Genomic DNA, 24,038 nt, shown 5'->3' with positions numbered 1-24,038 from the left:
GATGTGACATCATGGTAGCATTCACCGCAGCTGTGCTCTCCCACATCTCCTGCCAGTCTCGTCTGAGAGCAATTCTAAGGTTAATTATAAATGTCACGGCTCCCAAAAAGCCATTAACTGGTGGTAGTGCATCTGGTGCAGAGAGAGTGATGAAAGTCATGACTTTGACACAAAAATTTTATTGTCAGATGAACTTGCTAGCAGCATGAATGTGTCAATGGTTGGCCGTGAATTCGAAGTGAATGAGTAAACTGTTTATTCCACAAAGATGAAAGGCAAGGAAATTATTAGTAGTGTTGCTCATCATGCACCACAATGCTAATGTTACATCAGATACATGATAAAGGTATGGAGATGATGGAGAAGGCGCTAAGTGTATGGATTGAAGACACGAGTCAGAGAAATGTGCCAGTCGAACAAAAGGTTATTCGTGATAAAGCTGCGAGTTTTTATGAACGTTTCAAGCCAGGAAACATGACCAAGTTCTACACTTTTCCAAGGAAATAAAGGTTGGTTTGACAAATTAAAAAAAAGATATTCACGGCACAACGTACGTCTCAGAGGTAAGGCAGCAGCTGCGGACCACATATTCAATGTAGAGGAGACCGCTTTATGGTTTAAGAGGATACACACACTCATATATCTCACCCAGGAAGAAAAAGGGGGCCTCAGGTTTTAAAGCAGCAAAAGATCAGACTTCACTCCTTATGTGTGGGAATGCGGCAGGCTTTATGATAAAGGATATGATGCTTTACCATTCCTGCAACCCCAGGGCACTTAAGGGGAAGGACAAGCAACGTCTTCCTCTATTTTACAGGTCAAATTAGAAAGCGTGGATGATGGGAATACTGTTTACGGAATGGTTCCATTTACTGGTTTGTGCATGAAGTGGAAAAGTACCTAGAGAAGAAAAGGCAGAAATTCAAGGTTCTCCTCATCCTTGACAATGCTCCTGCCATCCTAAATCTGTTGAATTGCAAACCCTAATGTTTATGTGTTGTTTCTGCCCCTCAACACCACCCAGCCTCTTGACCAGGATGTTATATCAACGTTCAAAGCATATTATACTCGTTGTACCTAAGACAGATCCATCAGGCAATGGAGGAGGATCAGAAACTTAATGTGCATAAATGTTGGAAGGATTATAATATCACTGACTGCATAAACAACATCCAAGAACCCCAAGATGAATTGAAAGCAATGACCATCAATTTGTGTTAGCAATCTATTTGGAAGAAAGTTGTGAAAGACTTCACAGGGTTTCCTTCTGTTAGACGTGAAGTTACAAAAATTGTGAAGATGGCACAAGAAGTTGGAGGGGAAGGTTTTGTTGACCTGGCCCCAGATGAAGTTGTGGAGATGCTTGAAACACCAGGAGAGAAACTGAGTGAGGACTTTCTTAAAGGAGCTTGCCAGGAGTGAAGAAGAGGATGATGAGGATAACGACACTGAATATTATACATTAACTGGACTTGACATAAAATGGCAGATATATGCAGGTGTGCCAAAAATTTAACAGATATGATTTACGAGCCATCAACGGAATTAAGCATCAAAGTGAAGCGGAATATCAAGAATACTTTACAACCTTATCAACAAATTTATAAAGAACTAAAAAAATTGCCAAACAATTGCCAATAACAATGTTTTTAATGCCGAGATCCACCCCCCCACCCCCCGCCCATTTCTTTCCTCACTAACCAGCCCGGTACCGTCTGCAGCCTCTCTACCACACTCGGCCTGTCTTTTCCCTTCACTCAACCGATACGACTGCCTCGCCTGCCAGCCCTTCATCAGGCATTCTGGACGATCCCAGTCGAGAGGTCTTAAAAGAGGAGCAATATTATCTTCAGTATCATTACTGAGGCCTCTACAGAAGCTCATTATGAGGTAAGAAAAGTACACTTTATATACTGTACATTACTCTTATATACATAAGTAAAACGGCCAATTATTTTGCTCCCATAATGTTGATATTATGCGTATGATTGGGATAAATTATATACTCTTTCCAGGCGTGTTTGTGTGGGTTGATGGCGCAGTGGTGGTGGTTCTGGTATGGGCCGTGTGAGGCTAGCAGCAGACCGCAACGCCACTACTGCAATCCAGTTGACTTCCGTAACATCACACCACATTTACATGCTTCTCATTTAATCTATTTTTTATTAACACACAATACAACCGTATTAAATAACTACATACCTGTGTAGCATTTAAAGGGGTTAAATAAAGTTTTTTTCCCCTTTAATTCCCCCCCCTAATTTATGATACACTATAATATTAAAGATAGTGTATTAAAGAATGTTATTCACAAGTTCTACATTCGAGGTGTCCCAGGAACCTATCCCTCGTGAATGTTGAGGTACTAGTGTATATACCGATATATATATATATATATATATATATATATATATATATATATATATATATATATATATATATATATATATATATATATATATATATATATATATATATATATATATATATATATATATCATCACAAATGAGCAAGAGATTCATCATGACTATCAAGCTCAAATAAACACAAAATCCCTATGCTGGAATTACCCCGAACAACAAGTGATTCATGGATTTTTGCAAGTAAATGCCTGAACCATACCTTAAGAAATTTAACCAACAATACTAAATTTAAGAAATGATGTAATAAAAAATCCAGAAAATCCTTATCATGTCCATCACTGAGGACTGCCTCTACCTTCCGAATTCAGAAACAAAAATAATTACTAGTGCCAGAAATACAATAATAAAAAAATAAGAATATTTCCACAACTTTTATCACCTGAATGCACAAGATTTGCAGTCTGTATACACCCATAACAAGCCTGTACTAAATTATAATAAATAGCAACATTTCAAAAGCAAACAAAGTAATATTCTTATTTTGCACATTTTACTAAACTAAACATGCATCAGTTGATATGCAGAAAATTCTTCACAAAACTTCATTCATACACTACAATCAATTTCTATGATGTACATAAAGAAAGTGCACCTACTGGCCACATCTGTCAGTGCTGATCCATTCACACCTAATCCCATTCCAAGACTCTTCAAGCCAGGAGGCAACTTTGTGGAAGATGATTCTTGTTTTTCTGTCACACGGTCCATTCGAACACTCATCTTACGGTCATAGTAAGTCTGGTTGTGGAACATTGATATGGCCTGCACTGCTTCAACAGGATGCTCAAATTCTGAAACAATAATTTGTGACGTATAAGATATGCAGAGATTATATTCACAATCAATTAATAACCACTATAATCAGACAGTACGAATACATGAACATCAGAGGTCAGTTGTATTATTAATCATCATAAGATCATTAGAGTAGTACAGAACCTACATAACTTAACAGAAGTAGAAGGGCCTGCAGATATCTGAATTGCCGTGTACAAGAAAAATTAAGAGAGGAACCTCACACTTTGTAACAATGGTGAAGGAAGTGAAAGCACTGATTCTATATAAGACTTCTAATATCCAATATATGAGGCAACATACCAACAACTCCAAATCCACGACTCTTTCCATCCTGGTCTTTGCTGATTTCAACGTTATTTACCTTGCCAGCAATCTTAAACACATCCTTCAGCATTTTATCATCAACTTTGTAGTCAAGCTGAAATACAAGAATGTGTAAAGTAGTAAACAGGTTTAGCATGAAAAGTTTCACCAATAAATTCACAACTTATTATAACACTACTGTATTTTGACAAATACAAGTTCTAAGGTGTAGGGTTAGTTTTCAACAAATTCATGAAAAACGGCTTGATATTTGAATCAAGCCACACCAAAGTTGGAGATCAAAATTATATGCACATTAAAAAAAATGTATAACACAATATACAGGTACAGGTATGTATATGGCATTGAGGACTTGTGTATATATATATGCACATACAGGTACCGTATTAGAATGGTAGATTGGGGTAACAAAGTTGAGGTGAGAAATACGTAACAAAAGGAGCAGATGTGGCAACAGTGCCAGCGAGCGAAAAGGTCCAGTCATCAGTGATGATGTAAAAAAAAAAGTAATATGTCATCACTAATGTTGGTGTACTGTACACATCAGACATGGCTGAGAGTATGCTTTGAATTCATTTGGAAAGCCAAGTGTGATAAAGCCGTAAGTTCCGGGGGGCAATGTGTGCCGCAGTACATTCCAGGTCTCTTGTTTATAGAGAGGTATCAGCTGATAGTTCCTGCTTTCCCTAACAATGTTGTCAGCACTCGCCATCTCTCAAGCACACACTAAGCATCCTCTGGGCACATAGTGATAAATGGTTTTAGGTAAATATATGTAATTTTCTCCATCCTTTTTTATGTAAAATGCACAATTGCACATACAACCCTACATACAGAATGTGGAAAAATAATAATCATAAAGTCAAAAATATAATAAGAGAATAAACTTTCTTCATGTGTTTAGAGTTCATGCTGAGCGGGGGAGGGTGGGTGAGGAATCTCACCTGCCTCCCATGTGTACTGAAATGATCGATATATTTCATCATCCATCAGCCAAATGGCAATACTGTACTTGTATTGTACAGTATTTTCTTGTTTTACTTTTGTGATAATAATTTTTATTTATTCCTCACATGATAAAAATTTATTTGTATACTGTATATTATTTTATCTAATTCCTCAAGGAATTGGTAACTGGCAGGAATTCAGTTTCAAAGTTGGTAACACTGTTCATAACATCAACTGTTGTGGTGATGGTCACAGCCAAGACACATTGGTGTGAATCTGATGTCTTACTACAAATTATGTCTAGGCTTATCCTTAGTATTTCTCAAAAGCTAGAGTTGAATTATTGTATTCAAGAGATGTGAAAATCTCTGGCTATTTTACCCCAAATTTCAGGGTTTGAACTATATATGAGATGGGATTATATACAAGTACATACAGTACTCTCTATGCCAATTCATATACTGTATTTAGAAAACAGACAAGGAAGTTCTACATTAACTATTCATATAATGGGCAAATTGATTAAGTAAAAAATTTAGAAGGAAAGTTAAAAATTAATTACTTACATTTGCAACAAAAACTTTGCTGACAAGTGGCCCAGTGATCCCAAGTGACTCTAAAAACACTGTTGAAAGACCATAAGTGTTTCCGTACTTATTAGAAGGAGGTCCACCTAAATCTGCACCACGGGCAAAGTCACGTCCTCCTCGCATATCAGATTTCATGATACGTGTGTGGCGTTCTCTATCGGAATCAAAGTCCTGACGAGAAGGTCCGCTCTGTGTAATAAAAATCATATTAATATTTACTTAAAATATGTACCAACATACAGTATTCACTTTCAGAACCTTCCAATTGCACAAAATTATTTAACAAAAGGCCCTTAACCTATCCTTTCAGTTCAGGTATAGTATCAACAAACACCAGCTCCAAGTACTGTATAATCAATCGCTCACTAAATTAACAGGGAACAACAAAATAATTGACAAGTTGCTCTTAAAAAAATTTGAGGCATCTCTTTGCAGACAAATTTCTGAGAAAAAAATAATAATAAATATATATAAAAAAAAATAATTCCTGCAATTTACAAATTCCACTTTCAAATAAACTTGCATAATAGACAAACGAGTTTTGAAGGTGGGACACTTAACTAATGTAAATTACTTTAGTCACCCTGATCTTCAGTTATTCAAATCATATTTTACATCATATTTTGATGGACTTGTTTATTAGATATATTAGGCTACAATATGTACAGTGAGAAAAAGAATTATCTTCCCAGCTTTGGCTGAAGTATAATGAAACCTGACTACCCAACACAGCAAATGTCACTAGCAGCCCCTTTCCAAGATACCACAGGCCTGCCAACTGTTTAAGGGTTCCACACACGTGTTGAATGACTCCACCTTTGTGATATATTCATCAAAATCCCAACAAGAAACTTCATTCTCTCACTGTACAGTACTAAGCATGGTCAGCTTCAAATATTAACTGAAAGCCAACATTTGAAATTAGTCATTAAATGCAACAGATCCTACACACCAGTAAAGCAGATACTTTTACTCCAAAACACCATGAGCTAACTTTTCTTATAGTAATTTATTTTTACAAAACAGATATTCACCAAATCATAATATACATGATTACAAATGTCCCTTTAATCCAGTGTGAATTAGAGAAAAAAAAAAAACCTTCCCTGATCATCTTCATAACATACATTAAAAGTTAACTGGAAGGGTACTTAGGCTGTTATAAAAGATTTGTCGATTTAATACACTATAATAAAATTCTAATTCACTAAACTTGTACACTTTTATTCATCATACCCACTGTAAATGCACCATATTTACTTAATTTACCATGCTCACTATAGCTGCTCCATGAAATGCACTATAATTCTAAGAACAATAAGTTTATCACTACATGATAAAAATTAACTCCAAAGCGCATTCCACCCACTTATATATATATGCATTATGTTCAACTTATTCATTTGTATTAAAAGTGCAATAAACCCTAAGCAAAACTATGACTGTTCTTGGTAAACTATGTAGGCACACCAAACATAATAGGTGAATCATGAATAGCTCCATGCACATCAATAAGACTCCAGGCAGACCATAAAAGGTTCCAGTAAATTATGTTGTAGGTGCATTTTGAGTGCTCCAAATACACTGTACAGTGTACAAATGTACAAATGGTGCTTTAGGTGCATGATGCATACTGGTTCCACTAAGGATTTGTTTGACATCGTTGAAGGGTTCATTTCTTTAACTCCTCTCCAAAATTTCTCCATTTGTTTAAACCATCCCTACAATCATTATGTCTTAACCTATACTGCATACAATGGGGAAAAAGTTACCTTTTCATACATTTTAGTTCTATTTCCCCACAAAAGGCCTTTCCTTTTTAGTATGTGCTCGTACTGTATCTTCAACGTATCCTCCACAAACAAGTATTATACGGACATAAATATTCACGTAATAATAGCCAACTAGTATACAGTATTTATATATTCAAATCTTAGCCCTAGCCTATTATTAAACAAATATAACTTAAATTACATGCTCAAGGCTCCTTTTTCTTCCTCACGGCTGGTCATGTATGACAAATTCCTAATTCATTTACCACCTTCACGTTGAATACACTTCAAAAAATAAAGTGATTGGCACAACTGGAAGATAAAGAGTAGAAGGGAAGCTCCCACATATACTGTGCACCCTATAACAATCAAACCATTCAGTAATAACAAATCCACTTCAAATTCTTCTTCTGAATGTCTTTATCTGGTCTCTGATTATAATTCATTGTCTCATATCAGTTACAAATATCTGTTAAAATCCTAGCTTCAGTCACTTATGGGAATAAAAACTTTGTTTAGCACATGCATTTTGTTTTTTGCAATGACAAACAATATCAAGATTCAAATGAGAAGCACGGCAAGCCTATGATTACTTATCAAAACCCGTCTTCATTCTCCATTTCCCAAGGTTAGTTCAAAGCTAGATTCATTACATCTTCTTCAGGTTTCACTTATGGGTTAGAAACACACTGAATATGTACAGTATGCTGTTTCAAAGTAGCTTAGTACAAGAAATAACCAGAGATCTTAATTTGACTCGAAAGTCACTGCGTTTTCTTCCAGGTAATGTATATTTTTTTTTTGTAAGGGTTAAACTTGACAGTACAACACTTTTCTTAAATACAGTCAGTGTGAGTAATGAAGAGAAAATCTCCCCTTCTATCTTCACATTACCTTTAATCAGATCTGCAATCCCCCCCAGGTCAATGACCCTGTATCATGCGAGATGCATTGATACGGGGAATCATTCAAATTTGCCTTGCACTGAAGGTTAGGGGTATAGAAGTCTTGCACTGCAACACTGCAGTTTCAACCCTTTTGTGCAAATCATACATTTTATTTTTTTTTTATTTCTTGCTTCCAATTCCAAAGGAGCTTTGACAATGTTATCTTGCTCTCATGGTCAAGTGATTCGTAAGAAAATTTAAAATTTTAAGGTTTGGTGAGCAGTTCTTTGATTAGACCAATTTGTCTGGCTTTTCTGTCTGTCAAACTTGCCAAGTCACTCAAGCCTTTTGTTTTTCAGAGATCTAACCAATTATTGTACAGTATATAAATCAAAATGCAGCCATGCATTTTTTTTATAACCTAGTTGTGGGTAGGTGTATATCTGTATGAACATACATTACCTACAAGTCATTACACTTGTAGATCAATTCCAGTCTATTAATAGCCAAGAGAAAAGTATGATTTTCTTAAATGTTCCATCCCAAGCAGAGAAGAGAGGGCAACAATTATTGTAATTCATGATAAAAATAAAAATATTTCAACTTCTTCACTGAAGACAAGAATTCCAAAATATTAGTCCCTAACCTATACTCTACTCGATTAACAAGCCAAAACTTGACATGAAAAGAAACTTCCAAGCTTATCAATGCATCTGGCAAACTCCACCAGGATCAAGCCTAACAGACTACAAGACAAATTAAGCATACATGCTCAACATGCACTATGAATCAAACGTGAAGGAGTGATCCTAAAATTTATGGGTTGAAAACTCAAGTAAACCTAAAATACTAGTAGCTGGGATAAATCAAATCCAAGTTAAACTTTCTCATTGCAGCACCATTCTTTAAAAAGGGATATATACAAACATAATTCATTACTTTAACTTGGAGAGTAAAAGCATGTTATGCTGCACAATATCATGTGCACCACACTAATCTCTTCAACCACAGCCAAAGACTGTCATTCCAGACTTCAATCTCAGTTCTAGCCACCATCATAAAACTGGAAGGAAAGAGGTTATCCATGATACCTAGTCCAGGCTCTGCCATAAATTGGATTAAAAAAATATTCCTGCAATATGACCACATGCCTGGACCTGGCTACTAGTAAAAATAATGACACCTCAATATAGGAAAAGTTTAGCATAAACTCCAAGTGCTCAATGCCACTCTCTCCAAGGGGTTACCCATACTGCCAAGCTGTTTTATGACAGCCAGGGTGAACTTGAGGTAAAATCAATACTGTACACTGTATGGTGAAACAACACACTGTGTTTGTTAACCCAAAGTAATAAAACACCACTTTAATTAAGGTCATTAATATGCATTGAGCAACATGAAAACCACCATCAAATTCACATTCCATGTGACACAAAAACTAGCGACTGTGGTTCCCACCTATAACCGTTTATGGTGCAATGGAAATGAGACACGATACACTTAGCTCCTACCAGGAATATAACAAATAGAAAAGTACTTGCTCAGCTAAGAACAATGGCAACTGCAATCAAGGTTGAAGTCTGGAAGGACAGTCTTTTTTAAACAAACAAGCATGGTGTAAACAGCATTATGTGACAGCACAGCTTGCTACCTACTGGCCTGAAGTGGTGATAACTTACAAATGTTCCTTCAATGGGAATATCGTTTTAACACATCTCTAAATGACCCTTTCATTAGTCCCAACCACCAATATACTGTATATAGTTAACCTGGGTTTCCATCCAATGGATTTTGTGGGGTAACAGACAGGCACCTCAGGGAACTTGGCCACAAAAGTGGTTCTCAAATTCATTCTAAAATTCAGAACCCTGTGAGTAAGGCAAGTTGCATATAAATATTGGCAAGCTTTCATTACCAAAAATGAAGAGAAAGAAAGAAGAAAATATAAAACATACGCCAACTAAGATTCATTTTTCTTCGAATAGACCCAACCAACAAGTATTAATGTGTGCAAACTCTTTTAAAAGTAGAAATGAACATCAGATACAATAATCAAAGTTAGTGAAATATATTTTTATGAACAATATGAAGTTCAGGTTATTCATATTTGAGCAAAATATTGTAATACAGAGCTTGTGCTTCCAAACTGTTTACAACAAAACTATGACTTGGCAAATCACTGAGAACCATAACTTACTAATTACAACATAAAAGAATGAAAGACAAATTAAAGAGACCATGAAGATCCTGGTTAAAAGCTCATTACATAATGTTTGTGAATACTTAATGCGCATTTATGAACATGTGAACAATGACTACTTTTCATTCCAATATCACATTAAATAATCAGCAAATATAATTATGCACATAATTCATTAAAAAATAAGAAATAATTTTATCACAATTTCTTAACATTCAAAAACTAATTTGAACCGAGAAAAAACAGATTAACCACCTAATCTTCGAAACTACTGTTGAGGTCTGTGTTGCCTGTACTTGCTGTCACTACTCTATTTAATACTTTCTAAGTAATGCACATTAAGTATTTTTTCCCAACAAAGTGAGGTTGCTTCTTTTAAGATTCTCCAATGAAAAAAATTTAAACTGTCAATCTTCTTCCTCCCACTTCGCCCCTCTTCCCAAATTTTGAGCTGTTCTCTCCAATTACTAATTTAAGACTTCCATTTCCAGGAAACTTTGTTGTGCCTTGCAAATTCAAGATTTCAGCTAGTGTTTCATATTTGAATTCCTTGCAAAACTTAGTCACTTCTCTCTTAGTTTTCCACAAACTTCATTTTCAAGCTTATCTTTTACCATTCAATTTCCAAAGTCTTAAATATCTTATTCAAAATTCAAGGATTCTGGTCCAGTGTTTCATCTTTTCATAGTTGCTTCTTGCTGGAATGAAAAACACAGATCTGACCGAGTTCTTAATTCTCCTGTGTGGTGGTTAAGTCCAATGCAAAGGTCCTTACGACCTATGCTCTCTTGTGTTCCTTATCTGAATAACTGGATCACCATAATGACAATCCACCCATTGCTTTGTCTGGCATGGGGGGTCCATAGGTTGTTGCTCAACATTTTCATTAACCATTCCATCAAACTTTAAAGAACTTAAAAGACTTTTCATATAACAGCATATATCTTTAAGATGAAAAACCTTTCCTTCTCAATATTTGGCGAAACATCCCCACCAAAACCTTTGCTCTCACTAATGTGGCCTCTCAGTATCAGGAAGGCAAATTAATGTCCCTTTACCCTGTCTTGACTAAGGGTACTACAGTAATTAGTCATTTTGCTGTGGTTTATAACAATACAAAACATTTATTCATTCATTTACTCCATTCATTTCCTGAACTGAACATTTAAACCTTTTGGGTTTACTCTGATGTTTAAATGGAGTAATTTCCTTTGAAGTTAAGTTTTGAGTCATAATTCATAGTTTAAAGATGATCTATCATTTGACGATCATTCAAGACTTTAAAAAACAAGGCAAATTCAAATAATTGCATGTTAGAACTTCTGATGCAACATATCAAATTTGCTTGCTGGCACCACTCAAGGCATTGCACATGGGTCTAAATTGATCAGCTACCTTTTGCGATCTTGGCTACTCCATCCATACGACAAAAATCACGCAGAGGAATTTCTATCATTTAGATCTTGAACAGAGAATGAGACATGCTGGATTGCCAAGGTTAAGTATATTGGCTGTAAAAGCTTTACAAGTTATAAATTAAGTCTTCCTTTTCTCATTATTATATATTTTTTTGAAACTGTAATAGTCATTTTCCAGGTTCCATCTTCACATCAAACTAACATCTCCATTTTTTTCTCATTTGCCTCCCCGATAAATGAGGCATCCATCATAGACCAGCTGTCAGGAAGAAAAACTGCTTTGAAGTACGAGAGAAACTTTTCTTCCTCACATAAACTGGTGTATGATGGGAATACACTTTCTCCCCTGTAGTGAACCGAGCTCTACTCGGCTACCATTCCTTTGATTGAAGCTCTCTTGCTTGTTGTCACTTGATGGTTATGTGGTCTGGGTAGCATGCGGTGGAGCATGCCCAGTACCCTCTCATCCCACACATGCACATTAAAATTTATTTCTCCTTTCCCTTACATTTTCAACTGAAATATCTCCAACATAAGTCCTAAGTGAATGTTATAGGCATCTGCCATAGACCAGTGTAAGTGAGGAAGAAAACAGGATTTCATACTTCAAATTATTTTTCTTCTTCCTTACCATTCTGCTTCCGAGCCGAATCTGCGCAAGATGGGCAAGTGGTAAGTCATCTGCTTTCTGCAAAGATTTAGATGCATTACATTTTGATATTCTCACTAGTTGTAGTGTTCACACTACAATACGAAGCAAAAGTTTCAGTATATCTGTGCTGCTTAAAACCAGCCAGCACCTTTAATACCTATGTATAAATCACTTCCCATTTATGGTAAAACAAATATAATATATGCAAATAATATGTAATGCCAAAGAATTCCTACCTATCCATAAAAAACATTTGAAATAATAAATTTTCCCCAATGAGTGAGTCATTTATCAATAAAAATTAAGTTTATTCATCTATTAAAACTTAAATCATTTCCCCCCCCCCCCAAAAAAAACGTGGAAAAACATGTATCACCAAAATCATAATATTTCTCACGAACCTTAAAAATAAAATGGTTATATCTTTAAAAGAGCTAATAATTAGAATAAAAATTGATAACACTATGTTGCCTTCGATGAAAGGTCAATAAATGACAATGCATCTGATTAAATATATGTTGCATGTTAAAGACACCATAAATGACAAGAGAAACAACATGCTTGATCTATCACATCCTCACACTCTGTAGTCCTTCTAGTTTGTTAATAACTACTAACATTTTTGTGTGGTCTGGTATAAATTTGCCAGTTTTCACATTGCCCATGTTTTTATGCAAACTCACTTTGGGAACCAAAGTTTATATTACACTTTGTTTACATTAAGTGCATTACAGTATTTTTGTTTAAGTTGTATGTAATGTTGGGTCTTGTACACAGTGAGTATAGTGTTCTCACTAAAATGGTACAAACTTGAGATAGTCTACATGCATTAACTAAGTCCAAGTACAGGTACCAAAAAGAAATATTTACAGGATATGAATGTGATTATTCTTTAGCAAAAACCATAAATTCAAATTGGAAAGGAACCTTAAGGATAGTTAGGGAAATTTCTCATATGATCCAATGAAGAACAGAACTGTATAATTCACACCTACTCTCAAGAATAGAAATGAAATATACTACTCATATCATGTACTGTATATCAACTAACTACAAAGCATGGTAGCTCATGCACATGCACCTTCAAATACACAAATATATACTGTACAAGGTTTTCTAAACATCTGTATATACTATCTGTACACTTTATATTTTCATTGGTAACTTAAGACAGGGGTGCTGAGAGCTGGCCAGGTACTGGGAAATATATATTTATGGGCCCAATTTTGGCCTTTAAATGGTTTTGAACCACAATCCCCCTTTTCCCGGAGATTAATCCTGGCTTCCCCGCCCACTCTCGGCAGCCCAGATTTATTTCCATATTATAGTATACAGTATAGGTATACACTGATGTGTGTTGGGTAACTTGGGTTACCTTAGACAAATCACACTCATGAGGCAAGTTCTTGGTATATGGCAATTTTTAGTGGGATTAACTTTAGTCACATGGGGTTGTTAAATACAAAGCATATCAACCCTATCTGTGTACAGAATATTTATAGTCATATCAAAACAAAATCAATTAATATTTTCATTAGCTAACTCATACTTTGCTAAAAAAAAAAAAAAATCTCAAAGAAGAATTACTTCAGACCTAGAATGTGTTACTGTGAAGAATTACTTGAAAATTTTACACCTTGCACAATAACAGTAAAGTAACAAACCAGTCACTAATGGCCAATCAAATAACTACACAAACCCAATTAACCTTAAGAGATCATTAATTAAAGCCGAATCCAGGAAAGCTTCATGTAAAGATAAAAACACCCCCAACTGTGGCTTAAGGCCATACCTTGCAAATGATAACTACAGCAAAACCATCTTGACACAGGCACACACACCACTCATTCATGTACACTATTACAGTGGTCCCTCGGTTAACGAATTACCTTCCATAAGAATCTTCATTTCGGTTAACGAACAAAACTTCGATTAACGAAATCCTTACGACAAACACATTTTGTTGTGAGCATCAGCTGAACAGCTGATGGGCTAATCTGCTAATTCAGTAATCTGTTCTATGTTTACATTCGTTTCCAGTGGAGTAAATATCAAGAAAGTTGTGCCCTTTAATATTTTTGCAACTTTTATAGGTTCATAACAAGTAACAAACACAGCAGCTTCGTTTTTCTTATTTCATAGTTTTATTTTATATTTTCTTTATTTCTAAGCTACAGTGTTTGTATAGAGTGGAATAAGTGTTAAAGAAGTTCGTTTTTCTGAGACACAAATTTGCGAGGTCTGTCTGTAGCACCTTACATGGGGGGATTTATTGGGGATCCAATGTGTTTTATCTAACTGGAAAACTCTTTATCCGGCACCTCTCAATCCCTGTAGGTGCTCGATAACTGGGATTCTACTGTACATGGTTGTAGCTTTTTTTTTAATTATAGCTTAATTGCACCAACATCTTTAGCAATTACCTTTGCCACCAAATTTATATTTCTAATTCAACTATCACCTGATTTATGGCTGTTAAACCATTTTTTGACTGCAATGTGTACTTTAACCCTTTCGTTGCATTCCCGCACTTGCCACTTTATTCTGGCTACTGCCAGATGCTTTTATTCAGCTTAGGGTAACCTCCTGCAGCCAAAGGGTTAAAAACAAAAGGAGGGAAAGGGGGGCAAAAAATGGAATGATTACACAAGAACTTTTTTTTATTTAAATGGACAATATTGCATTTTAGAGCATGGTCACTGCTATTCAATACTGTTATGTCAGCTTAAGATTTTGTGACTATAAAAAAATATAAAATATCCCCAAGTGATCTTTACTGGAATTATTTTACCTGTAGTACAAATGTATTAGATGATAAAATTTTACTTAAATTCTGGTTTTACCCAACAGCCGCCATCAGGTAACAACAGCTAACCCACTTAAGTGTGGAAAATGATCACAAAAACTGATGACTCGGTATGTCATTCTTGGTCTACCTTAGCTCACCTCCCTTCCACATTTAGATTTATGCACTTCTTAACCCACTTGGTCTCCTCCATTTTCTCCACACGCCCAAACCGTCTCACTGTATCAACCTATCTTAAAGCTAAACTTCACTAATACAGGTACTGTACTCTCATTACCCAATCGTCCTCTTAGCTTTGAACAGGGTTTTCCGATCTTCCAAGTGTCACATTACACATACACCCTACCATTCTCATTTTATCTCACTCAAAGTTTGCACATTTCTCAATGTAATACAGCCATCAAATGTTGCTTCTATGACCTCTATAGCAAGATGAAAATGAGAGGCAACTCAATAAGTATAGAAGGAAATTTTAAACTCAGGAAAGCAGAGAAACAAGTGCAACATGAAAACATTATTAAACAAATGAAAATAATTATCAGAAAGATTTTATGAACATCAGCATGACTAACCACCAAGAAGTGTGCTCAAGTGTAATTCACTTTTGCAAATTTAGCAGTAAACATAGACACTGAACACATTAATAGTGGCTAGATTTATATATTGTCAAGGTCATGCATTACTACACTTGCAAAGTATATTTGGAAAAGGAGTCATAGCTAATTTTTTGTCCATCACAGGAAGTGAAATCCTTTTCCTATTATGTCCTTCCTTTCCATTCTAGCTAAATTATCCTTAAAGTTTTAGGGCCATACAACTGTTACATAATCAAAGAGCCTTACCTCTTTTACAACTAGCTTGCGTCCCTTCAACTCATATCTGTGCATAATCTCCACAGCCTTTGACACAAGCTCTACAGACTCGAACTCGATGACTGCACACCCTCTGGGACGATTGTTCTCATCATTGAACATTTCCACATATGCCACCTCACCAACTGTTTCAATAACACATTTGTTAATAATTACAGTACTCTTCAAAAATGAGTGATATAAATAATGTACCGTATATTGCGGCCTATAAGTCAACTTTTGAAGTTCAATTTTTTTTTAACTAGGAGTCATCTTATACAGGAGGTATAAAATGTCAACCTCTAAGTATGGCTCCACCATTATCATCAGACTTTAGCTTTACTGGTAGGTCTTAGTCACTCAGTACTGGGTTTCAACTTAATTTCCACACTCACAAACAAGTTTTACATAACTTTAGCATTTTTCCAGAAGGGTAACCATTACTGAATTCAGCCTACGGTCAGTGTTTACACAAGTTACTCTTCTGGAAATATGCTAGTTATATAAAACTTGTTTTGGTGCTGGAAATTAAGTTGCAAGCAATTACTGAGTGACTGAGGCCTACCGGTGAAAACACTGATGTCAGGCTGAGCTTGCCCTCCTGTCATGTTCAGCCAACACCAAGAACGTAGCTTTCAAATCAGAAACTTAGGGGGTCGACTTACTGTACAACCCAAGTATAGTCCTACATCAACAATTCCAGATGAAATAATTGGTCTTATATGCCAGGTCGACTTATATGCCGCAATGGAAATTTAAATCTTCAAAGTACATTTGATGTATATTGTAATGATAAATTCATAAAATTACAATAGAAAGTCTTACCTTCTTTGCGAAAAAGATCTTTCAAGTCTTGCCACTTATACTCGTAGGGAATGTTCGATACATAAATGCGAGTATCTGCTGAACCACGTTTTGAGCCGCCCCTGGAAACATACATAGTACTGTACTGGTGAAAATAATAATGAAAATTCAAAGAAAATTATAAAATCATTGATATTAAATAAAGTAAAATACAAGAGGGCTACCAATTTGTAGAATAGGTTGGGACCAAGCACATTTTCTTGAACTGGTTTTCTCAAAATTGGTAAAAATAAGTTAACTTCATTTTTCTTTTAATTTGCATAATAATCTTTAGGAAAGTTCTCATAAAGAGAGCACGAACACGAACAAATTCTGAGACGTAAACTAGTCACTGCGTGACGTCACACTGCGTGGTGGTGGCTACTGAAAAAAGCAAACCCAAACCTGTTCGGAAATGTATGTACAGTCAGCCAAAGATGCACCGACCCCACCCTGGGTCTCGTGCTCACAATTTTACCTGGCAAGACTTGGTAAAGGAAGGCTGTATGTGAAGGTGATTGTGATTGGTGGATCTGTCTTTGACTGTATCACTGTCAAGATAATTATTAAACAAACCAAAGGTAGAATTTTTATAATAAACTATTCATTGTTATTTAAGGTCATGGGAAGTTTAAATTTTTTTTGTACATGTGCTTAAATAATGAAGAAAATTATATTAATGAATTGGCAACTCAACTACAACCACAGCTGCCATCGCCACTCACGAAAACAACGCCGTCTTGTCTCCTCTTGCTTTAATATTCTACATATTATTAATGAATTGTATTGTTCATTTCACATATATAAACATTAATTCAATCAAACACATATTCAATAATAAACAATAATGAATCTTTTGTACATATTCTTAAGATAAATGACTATGTTTCCTTGAGTGCGCACGTATACATTGGCGTTCCACTATCAGTCTCACTTTTTTCTTTAACATCAGTGGTTACTTCTACTGTACATTAAATAACATTAATTAAAACATACATATTTTTTACATTAAATTTACTACAAGAACCACCAGGGTCATATTTTCTTCAGTATCAGGTGGATAACTGACATTATAGATGTAAACACTGACAACAATGCCATCTCTTATCCTCTTGTGTGTTTTACTATTCTATGTATTATTAATGAATTGTATTGTTCATTTCACATACTATATAAAGATTAATTCAATCAAATACATATTCAGTATAAACAATAATGAATCTTTTGTACATATTCTTAAAAAGATTAATGACGCAGTATCCTTATATGCCCACATATATGTTGGTGTTCCCAATCCATCTTTTTTTTTCATTGCCATTAGTGGTTAGCAACTTCTATTGTTCCATCTATTAACATTACTTAAAACATATATAATCATTTTTTTTAATTAATTTTACTACAGCTACAACCAGGGACTCAATTTTGTCATTTGCTCGTGTAGAACTATCGTCCCGGACTCCCGGCTGTAAACACAAACGAAAACAATGGCGTCCCATCTCCCCTTGTGTGACCATATTATTATTCATTTATATTGTATAAGGTGCATTCAGAAACATTATTTTAAGACTACAGTTTGCAATTTTCATTAATTGTATTGTTTTGGTTGGAAAAGAGGGTAAAAAGCCACACAAAAGATATGAAAAGGTCACATTTGGGAACACATCTCATTATTATTATTATTATTATTATTAATTTATTTGAATGGTAATTAATGATTCACGATATGATGATTCACCTTAAACTACAATATTGGAGAACACATTACCGTCGTTATTCAAGGCTTTACTGTAAACTACTTTCTATGTAGGCCTACCCAGTATGTCAACTACTGAAATTTGATTTTTTTTTCAATGTCTCGTAAAATTTTTGAAGGGCTAGTAACTATTCGGTTCCATTAGCCCAGCTGCCTACCTGAAAATTTTTTTTAATTTCCACCCAAGAAGTGTCATGTTGTATAGCAGTGAAATGAGTGGTTCCAGAAGATGACATTAATGAGATTCAGAAAGCTGAAGTGAGAATAAGGAAAAGCCAATTTCAATTTAGGTTTCTTTCATGGCAAATCCAGATTCTTCTTACCTTGATCGCTCTGTTCTCCTTCCACGGTCCATGCGACGATTGCGATCGCCACGATCACCACCGCGATCATTTTCCCCATCCATGTCTCGACTGTCATCATCAACTGGTGAACGGGATCTGTGGACACAGCCAACATAATCCTCATTAAATACAGTAAATACAATAATGGCTTAAAATGTAAAGCTAAAGCTTTAACATATAAATTTGCCTCCCAAAACTTATTTCGTAGGAGCATATTACAAAACTTTTATGAATACAGGAAAACCTCCGAAAAATGACGGTTCTAATGACAATTCATATTTTAAACCCTGGTTAATTTAGTACCCATCAATTTACACCGTTATTTTATTCATATTTACGATGAAAATAGAAAAAATAAATACATTTACATCTTGTATACGTAATACTTAACTAAATCCTAGCTTTTTTTCAAATTATAGGAGGTTTTGGGTGGGGCGTTTTCCGACAAAAATTATGGCCAAGCGTATACAAAATACACACAAAATAAAAACAAGCATATACTGTAAACCTAACCTGACCTAACCTAACCTAGCTTTCACCATAGGATGGAATCACTTATTTCTTACCTTATTGGCCTGGTTCTGGTTTGTCATTGGATTCTGAGATTAGTACAAGTTATCACAATGTCACATATGTTGGTCTTGGCGATATTTACACTCGTTCTTACACTTAGGACACTTTACAAGTACTGATGTCGGGAGAACACCATGATCTAAAAAATTATATTGCGTGTTCGTTTTTTTTCCAAAAACATGCAATTATCTCCATATAATTGAAGTGACACCCATCGCAGACTTCCATAGTTGCAAATGAATTTGAATTTCGAAATGAGACCCAAAATAAAATTTACATAAGAACATAAGGAGTCTGCAATAGGCCAGTTGGCCTGTGCATGGCAGCTCCTGTAGAGAGTTACTACCACTCTCTATCATCCATGAATCTATCTAGCCTCCTTTTAAAGCTTTCCAGCATTCCAGCACTTACTACAAAGTTGCTAAGCTTGTTCCACTCGTCCACCACCCTATTTGTGAACCAGTTTCTTCCTATCTCCCTCCTAAACCTAAATTTATCCAACTTAAATCCGTTGCTACGAGCCCTATCCTGCTCGGATATTATAAGAACTTTATCTATATCGCCTTTATTGATTCCTTTTACCCACTTAAATACTTCTATCATATCTCCCCACACTCTTCGTCTTTCTAGGGAATGCAAGTTTAGTTTCTTTAACCTATCCTGATATGGAAGGTTTCTAAGTCCCAGAATCATTTTCGTCATTGTTCGCTGCGCCGACTCCATAATGAAGGTGCGGCCTGACTAGCGCAGATATAGTTGCAATAAGACCTCTGCACTCTTGTTACTTACACTTCTAGATATAAAACCCAATACTCTGTTAGCCTTATTTCGAACATTAACGCACGGTTTTCTAGGCCGTAGGTCCGGGCTTACAAGTACCCCTAAATCTCTTTCACAAGTCGACTTCTCTAGGTTGATGTTGTTCAGGCTGTATACATTGACAGTATTTGTTCTTCCAATATTAAGTACGCTGAACTTGCTGGTGTTGAATTTCATATGCCATCTGATTGGGCCAAAAATACCGTGAATCAAACCACATATCATTTTAATTGGTGGCAAAAAAAGCTTTTTATTGGTCACGTGACATGTAGGGGAATGTGTGCTCATGACGATTTATGAAGGGAACACGCAGAGTGGGAGGTCAGGTAGGCGATAATGGTGGAAGATTAATGGAAGAAAATAAGAGAAACATTTGGGATGCGCTATCTCTGTTATTATATGCTTGCGACGGTAATGTAATAGAAGAAAATTATCTTAAAATTAGACATCTTTTTCGGAGATGATAATAGATTTGGGGTAGGAAGGTTGTGTGCACTAATGTAAAAATACCTTTCAGTGAACCAAGAGACATAAAACATATCTCGAACTCATACCTTAACCTCTAGTCAGCTACTTGTTTGAAGCATGCAATGTGGGCCGAGTTGTAATGCCTGGGCCAAGGGTGGAAATGGGCCGAGTTGGAGGTACACCCTCTGAGTCTCGGAGGGGGGTGGAGGGGGGGGGGTACAGCAATACTTAAACTAGTGGTGTTCAGGGGTACAGCAGGTCCTAAACCTAAGGACGCCAAAGCTGCATACACTTTATAACTCTCCCGTAACATAGATATGGGACTGTGGTTAATACATGCTGCTATCTGAACTTGATGCAGCATTACAGTTCGCGCTCATCAGCTCAATGTCCATCACAACTTTTCACAAAAACATTATACAAAAAATCACTCCCGTGACCCGCCACTTATACTTCTCCCAAATCCTTAATATTCGAAGGAGCATGCCGTCCCCATTACATACTTATATTAATTACCTATATTAATTTAAAGTCATTAATATTGCCTTTTTAATACATTCGTACAAAACCTACGCCTCCTTACATTTGCTATATGCAGAGCATCCACTATATTGTTGTTTATATAACCATTATTGCCTCACGAGTATGAAATAACACTACCAACAGAGTTTTTACAGCCTTACCTGTCACGACCTTCCTTTTTGTATCCAGATTCGTCAGCCATATCCATGATGTTTCTAGATAAAATTAGGAACAATCCTTAGCTCCAACTGATCAAGTATGGCGGCGTAAGCTTGGCCGTGTTGGCGTCAACAAGCATGTAGCATTCGTGTCCCCATCCTTTATTTGACTTTATCTTGCCTGTGTGTAAAAAACATTAGTAGATATATTTCAAGATTTTACACAATAGCAATCAAGTATTTATCTATTAATCTAAATTAAAACTAAACAGCGGATACAAATCTAACCCTGGTAAAATAATTTTCAAATGGTTTATTTTAACAAAGTCAATCCTAAGGTCACGAACACGCTCATTGCCAAACACCTGCAACCGGCAAACAGTACACACATCAAAGGTTAACGTTTAGTGCAACAATCCTTTCATTCTTAGTGCAGCATATATAAGTGCATATATATTAAACATTCATTGTATATATGGTAATATGGTTATCACTGTAGAGAGTACCATGTTCCCCCAAAAATGTTAGAGGTTAATGTGTCAGCGTCATAAATACAAGTTATTAAGAACATTTATATCCTGAAATTCATTTTACACAAACACATTACCTGTACTTCAACACCAGTAATGGTGTTCAAAAAATGATCTGATGGCAATAAAGGAAGCGGAAAAGGCTTATTTACATAAATAATTAAACACGGGTCTTGTTTGTATAAACCACGAAGCAGCGACGGCATCTTTTTGCTGCCTAATGAGATGAGAATCGAATAACGCATTAGCTGTTCAAAAATGGTGAAAGCGTTTATATAATAATAATTGATATTCAATCAATTTCACCAAGGACAGCTGACAAAACCTAAGCGATTTGTTTCCAGTAGAGTCATTTAAGAACTCTACTGGAAACAAGACTGTTGGGCCAGGTGCAAGGCCAACAAGCTGACAGTGGTGCTTGAAAAAAATGGCACAGTTGTCAAACTAGGAAAAAATAGCACAATATTTATAAATGGTTCACAGGGTCGGTAGATTTGTAGAATCTGGTTGTTATATAAAGTTTTTTTTTATCCTCTTCACCACTGATCGGCTCGTTAGCCGCTTGGGCGCTCGGTCACGTCTCTGTTACGCACCGTTGGCAAGTACTGGGGATGCACCGGCTCCTGAGTGTACCTGAACCCGCTCCAGTGTTGGTCAAGTTTTGTCTTGAAAGAGCTCACACTCGGTGCCGTCACAACACTCTCTGGTAGATTGTTCCAAGAGTTTACAACTCTCACTCCGAAAAAGTTTGCCCTCACAGTTTTCGGGACTTGTGGCTTCTTCAATCTTGAGCTGTGAGTCCTAGGCTAGCCAGACGTCCTACGTCCTGCTTTTGAGCACTCTGTCCTCCGTCCTGCGCCACCTCAAGCAGGACGTTAATTTGTCCTTCTCTTTTGGGCCTGTATAAAAAGAATTATACAAATTACCTTACGTATACTAAAACAGTGGGAACTGAAGGCCACGTTGGTAAGTAGGCTACTTCCTTTAGTTTGTGAAGTAAGTTAATTTGATTAGCACACAGTATGTTGTCCCAGCAGGAGTAAAAATGAATATTCATTTCTTTCAGTTCTTTATTTATACTGTATGAATGCATGTATCATGTATGTAACATATACAGTGCGTTTAAAAAAATTGAAATTTTAGAAAACCACAAAATAGCCTTCATTACTGTTAACGCTCATAGGAGCGTTATTGGTTTGTTGCTGGAGAAATAAACCCTCAACGTTGACGCATACCATATAATTCGGTCAAAACCTGTTAAAGAACATTTCTCATATAACAAATACTGTTATCTCAGGACACATAGTATGAATAATACAATCAATATACAGTACATGGCCTGTTAACATCTTAAATATAACTCACATGTTATAACTATTGATACAGGAGACAATTGGTATAATATGATCAAATTACAGTACACAAATATACTTATTAAAGTTATTTAGAGTTTCTTAGCAGATTCTAATACTTCACGATCACTCACGTTTTAGGGTCTAGTGGTCTGAACCAACGTGTTGTCTGTCCTGTAGAAATCAGTAGACTACCCTCGAGGGCAATCTCAGCCCGGAGGCGAGGGCCATATGTTTTCGTATTGAAACACCTCAGCAGATTGGTCAGCAAATTCGTTGTCAACACTATATCTCTTATCTCACCCCCTCTCTCTCTCTCTCTCGCCTAGTTTATCTTATTATGGTTATCCCTCTCTTTCTCTCTCTCTTCTAGCTTATCTTACTGTGGCGGTAACACTCCCCCTGTCGAGCTTCGCACGAAATCACGGCATATTATTAGATTCACTCTCCCACCCCTTCCAACAGGCAGAGTTTCGTCACTGGGCGTATTAACACTGAGTCCTTTGTCTTCACTTTAACACTTCGCACCAGGCCATCTTTGCTCGGTAGAGCTTCCAGTACTCTCCCTAGCATCCACTGACTCCTGGGAAGGGGTTGTCCAGAGATGATCACGATATGCCCAGCGTGGAGATTACGGCGAGTTTTGAAGAACCTTTGTCGCTGACGAAATGTTGGGAGATATTCTTTTACCCACCTTTTCCAAAATTGGTCCGCAATGAATTGGGCATGCTTCCATCTTCGTCGGTACCCTTCTGTCATGGACCGATCGCCTCCGGTGGACAGTGTCTCCGGGTTCATCCGTAGTATGTGGAGCGGCGTTAGTGCTTCTAGATCCTTTGGGTCGTCAGACACTGGGGTGATGGGCCTTCCGTTGATGATCTCTTCTACAGCACAGAACACAGTGCTGAGGCGTTCATCGTCTAGTGTCTGGGTGCCCACCACTCCCTGGAGGACCTTCCTTACAGTGCGGATTTGCCGCTCACACACTCCTCCCATGTGAGAAGCT

General features: G+C 36.3%; 1 protein-coding gene across 2 annotated transcripts in view; it reads right to left on the bottom strand.

Moving 5' to 3' along the window:
• Positions 1–21,298, bottom strand: part of LOC121853857 (myelin expression factor 2-like) — a 29,982-nt gene extending 8,684 nt beyond the window's left edge. Inside the window, exons 1-8 of one of the 2 annotated variants that reach the window (XM_042348235.1) lie at positions 21,154–21,298; positions 18,590–18,706; positions 16,496–16,596; positions 15,662–15,816; positions 11,993–12,049; positions 5,061–5,273; positions 3,523–3,640; positions 3,021–3,215 (exon numbers count right to left, since the gene is read on the bottom strand). In XM_042348235.1, coding sequence (XP_042204169.1) covers positions 3,021–3,215; positions 3,523–3,640; positions 5,061–5,273; positions 11,993–12,049; positions 15,662–15,816; positions 16,496–16,596; positions 18,590–18,706; positions 21,154–21,200 — 1,003 coding nt within the window. In that variant the 5' untranslated portion in view covers positions 21,201–21,298. The remainder of the gene's footprint in view (positions 1–3,020; positions 3,216–3,522; positions 3,641–5,060; positions 5,274–11,992; positions 12,050–15,661; positions 15,817–16,495; positions 16,597–18,589; positions 18,707–21,153) is intronic. The other variant, XM_042348236.1, reaches the window with a different exon arrangement.
• Between the last annotated feature and the right edge of the window lie 2,740 nt (positions 21,299–24,038).

Source organism: Homarus americanus, unplaced genomic scaffold, assembly GCF_018991925.1.
Source record: "Homarus americanus isolate GMGI-L3 unplaced genomic scaffold, GMGI_Hamer_2.0 scaffold18703, whole genome shotgun sequence".
Taxonomy (NCBI): Eukaryota; Metazoa; Arthropoda; class Malacostraca; order Decapoda; family Nephropidae; genus Homarus; species Homarus americanus.
Note: the sequence above shows the minus strand (reverse complement) of the source record. Positions and strands in the feature narration are given on the sequence as shown.